The following is a 3,806-nucleotide window of genomic DNA, read 5'->3' on the forward strand; positions in this document are numbered from 1 at the left end:
CTCTCGCAGAAACAGTAGAATGTTTGAAAGATGAATTGTGGCAGTGCATTATAGACAACCCAAGCAAAGTACTTTTGATTTTTGATGGGATCGACGAATTTTTCTCAAGGTCAGGCATTGCCAAAGATGACTCTCGCTTCAACGACACTGCAGAAGTGAGAATGCCTCTGTGTTGTCTGTACAAGAAACTTGCTTCTGGAAAACTTCTTCATGGTTGTACGCTGTTAACAACAGTGAGGCCAACTGCTGTTACAGATGTCAGAGGACTAAAGTTTGATAGAACCGTTGAAATTACCGGATTTACATTGGAGCAAGTAGAGGAGTTTGTGGAGAAGTTTACAAAAGATGATGACAGTGGAAATTTAAAAGAAATAATATGGCAACACATTAGCACCAACCTCAACCTGCTTTCATTGTGCTATATCCCTGTGAATTGTTTCATCATTTGTCACTGCTTACTACAACTGATTAACGCCAACCCTGATTCTGAGCACAAGCTACCCGTAAAGATTACTGAAATCTACAGCATTAGTGTGAAGATTTTCTTTCACAAGCACAGCCGTGGTAAATACAGTTGCTCTAAAACTGACCTTGGTTGTTACATGTACAAGAGATTTGATGAGCTTCAACCTGAAAATGATAAAGTGTTTAAGAAACTGGGAAAAATAGCTTTTAGTGGCATTGAAAGTGGAAAACTTGTCTTTGAATCACATGAAGTGAGTGGACTGGAGGATTGTGGGCTGCTTCACCGATTACCTGACATGAAATCTCGTCAACCACTCAGTCAACCACCCAGAGCTCAATACTGTTTTATCCACTTAACAATTCAAGAATTCTTTGCAGCCAAGCATCTCACAGATACCTTTTCTAGAGACAAGCTGCAAAAATTTGTTACTGGTCATATTCGTTGTGGGGCCTGGAAAGTGGTAATGCAGTTTGTGGCTGGATTGTTAGAACCCAATGCAGGGAAGGGAATGTCAAATAGTGAGGTATTTACCCACCTTCTTCCGAAGAAGGTGCAGAGCACTGATTGGCCATGTTCTCTGAATGACAAAAATTTGGCTGTGCAGGTATGTAAGTGCTTGTATGAGATTGATAGAAACCAGGAGAAAGCTGAAATTCAAAGCGAAGAAGTAGAAATTCGTTTTAATGCTGTAGATTTTGGAATGATGAATCTTGCTCCAACTGACTGTGCAGCGATGATGGATTTTGTGAAGGATGCTAATGTGATATCCCTGGAAATGGGTGAAAACTCTCTCGGGCCATTGGGCTGTAAAGAGATTCAATATTCACTCAAAGATGCTAATTGTAAACTCACTCAGCTGAACCTCCTTGGTAACAACTTAGGAGATCAAGGAGCAGCACACCTGAGTGATGCACTCAAAGATGTTCATTGTAAACTCACTCAGCTGAACCTCGGTGGTAACAACTTAGGAGAACAAGGAGCAGCACACCTGAGTGATGCACTCAAAGATATTAATTGTAAACTCACTCAACTGGACCTCTGGAAAAACAAGATAGGAGATCAAGGAGCAGCACACCTGAGTGATGCACTCAAAGATGTTAATTGTAAACTCACTCAGCTGGACCTCGTTGCTAATAACTTAGGAGATCAAGGAGCAGCACACCTGAGTGATGCACTCAAAGATGTTAATTGTAAACTCACTCAGCTGGACCTCCAGGGAAACAAGATAGGAGCTCAAGGAGCAGCACACCTGAGTGATGCACTCAAAGATGTTAATTGTAAACTCACTCAGCTGGACCTCAGTGCTAATAACTTAGGAGATCAAGGAGCAGCACACCTGAGTGATGCACTCAAAGATATTAATTGTAAACTCACTCAACTGGACCTCGGTGATAACAACTTAGGAGAACAAGGAGCAGCACACCTGAGTGATGCACTCAAAGATATTAATAATTGTAAACTCACTCAACTGGACCTCTGGAAAAACAAGATAGGAGATCAAGGAGCAGCACACCTGAGTGATGCACTCAAACATGTTAATTGTAAACTCACTCAGCTGAACCTCGGAGGTAACAACTTAGGAGAACAAGGAGCAGCACACCTGAGTGATGCACTCAAAGATATTAATTGTAAACTCACTCAACTGGACCTCTGGAAAAACAAGATAGGAGATCAAGGAGCAGCACACCTGAGTGATACACTCAAATATGCTAATTGTAAACTCACTTACCTGAACCTCATGGAAAACGAGATAGGAGATCATGGAGCAGCACACCTGAGTGATGCACTCAAATATGCTAATTGTAAACTCACTTACCTGAACCTCATGGAAAACGAGATAGGAGATCATGGAGCACCACACCTGAGTGATGCACTCAAAGATGTTAATTGTAAACTCACTCTCATCTCTACCTCGAAAAACAAGATAGGAGATTAAGGAGCATCACACCTGAGTGATGCACTCAAAGATGTTAATTGTAAACTCACTCAGCTGGACCTCAGTTTTAACAAGATAGGAGATCAAGGAGCAGCACACCTGAGTGATGCACTCAAAGATGTTAATTGTAAACTCACTCAACTGCACCTCTGGAAAAACAAGATAGGAGATCAAGGAGCAGCACACCTGAGTGATGCACTCAAACATGTCAATTGTGAACTCACTCAACTGGACCTCGGTGGTAACAACTTAGGAGGTCAAGGAGCAGCACACCTGAGTGATGCACTCAAAGATGTTAATTGTAAACTCACTCAACTGCACCTCAAGTTTAACAAGATAGGAGATGAAGGAGCAGCACACCTGAGTGATGCACTCAAAGATGTTAATTGTGAACTCGTTATCTAATGCTCCACGGTAACAATGTAAGTGGTCGAGGAGCATGAGGCTTGAGAGGTGCTGTCCAAGATGTTAATGGTAAACTCACTCCGGGGGACCTCTTGGGTAACGATATAGGAGATCAAGGAGCAGCACCCCTGAGTGTTGCGCGTAAAGATGTCAATTTTGAAGTCACGTAGCTGGACCTCGAGGATAATTTAAAGGTCTCCATATTCGTAGAGTTTTCCGGCTTTTTTTATTAAATCCGCCATATTATAAGTCACTTTACATTACTGCCACTCGTCATCCTTACTTTATATTTGTCTTTTTTCCTTTGACCAGACCTGGACTCGAACAATTGAAAGCAGTTTAACAAACGATCAAGGTTGGCTCAAAAAACTGCATTTTGTGAGACAACGTAGATTCACTTTCTTTCCTCAAGTAGTCCTCCAACACAAATAAAATACAACCCCAAGTTCAAACTTCATACTGAAAGTTGAAATGAGGATGCCCAAGTGAAAAGAATGCAATTCACATTCGTTTGTAACACCCAGAGATTTACACTTTAAATAAGGGTGACCACCCACGAAAGCAGTTTTACCGACTCCTGATAGTCACATAGTCACGGTCAAGCTAGATGATGTGGTGTTTCTGCACGTACCAGAAGTTAATAGAAAAACAAGAAACGAAAAAGCCATATTGGATATGGTCCGAGAGTAACGCCATAACCCACTTTAATGACAGACAAAAAAGGAGCATAGCCAACAGCAAGGATAAATAAACTAAGATACGTGTAAGCGTACCAGGGTGGCCAGAAAAAAAACCCCTAGGGAAAAAGGGAAACAAGAGGCTACAATTAGCTTATACTCGGGCCTGCAAAAAACAAAAAAATACAGTGGTGTATTGTTAATTTAACACTAAGCACAGAAAAGAGAGAAGTCTGTCCTCCATTGGCCTTACATTGCACTTCTCATGATGTTCGAATGTGTACGTAGTGAATACCCGGACCTAACCTACGATCAGGCAAAC

At 41.6% G+C, this 3,806-nt stretch overlaps 1 protein-coding gene across 1 annotated transcript in view; it reads left to right on the forward strand.

Annotated features, from left to right (window-relative positions):
• The window catches only part of LOC137970827 (NLR family CARD domain-containing protein 3-like), a 65,250-nt gene extending 62,180 nt beyond the window's left edge, over nt 1–3,070 (forward strand). Inside the window, exon 9 of the mRNA XM_068817408.1 lies at nt 1–3,070. This exon is cut by the window's left edge and continues 459 nt beyond it. Within this exon, the coding sequence (XP_068673509.1) occupies nt 1–2,402 (2,402 nt within the window). The 3' untranslated portion in view covers nt 2,403–3,070.
• Nucleotides 3,071–3,806: the final 736 nt, after the last annotated feature.

Source organism: Montipora foliosa, chromosome 9 (assembly GCF_036669935.1).
Source record: "Montipora foliosa isolate CH-2021 chromosome 9, ASM3666993v2, whole genome shotgun sequence".
Lineage (NCBI taxonomy): Eukaryota > Metazoa > Cnidaria > Anthozoa > Scleractinia > Acroporidae > Montipora > Montipora foliosa.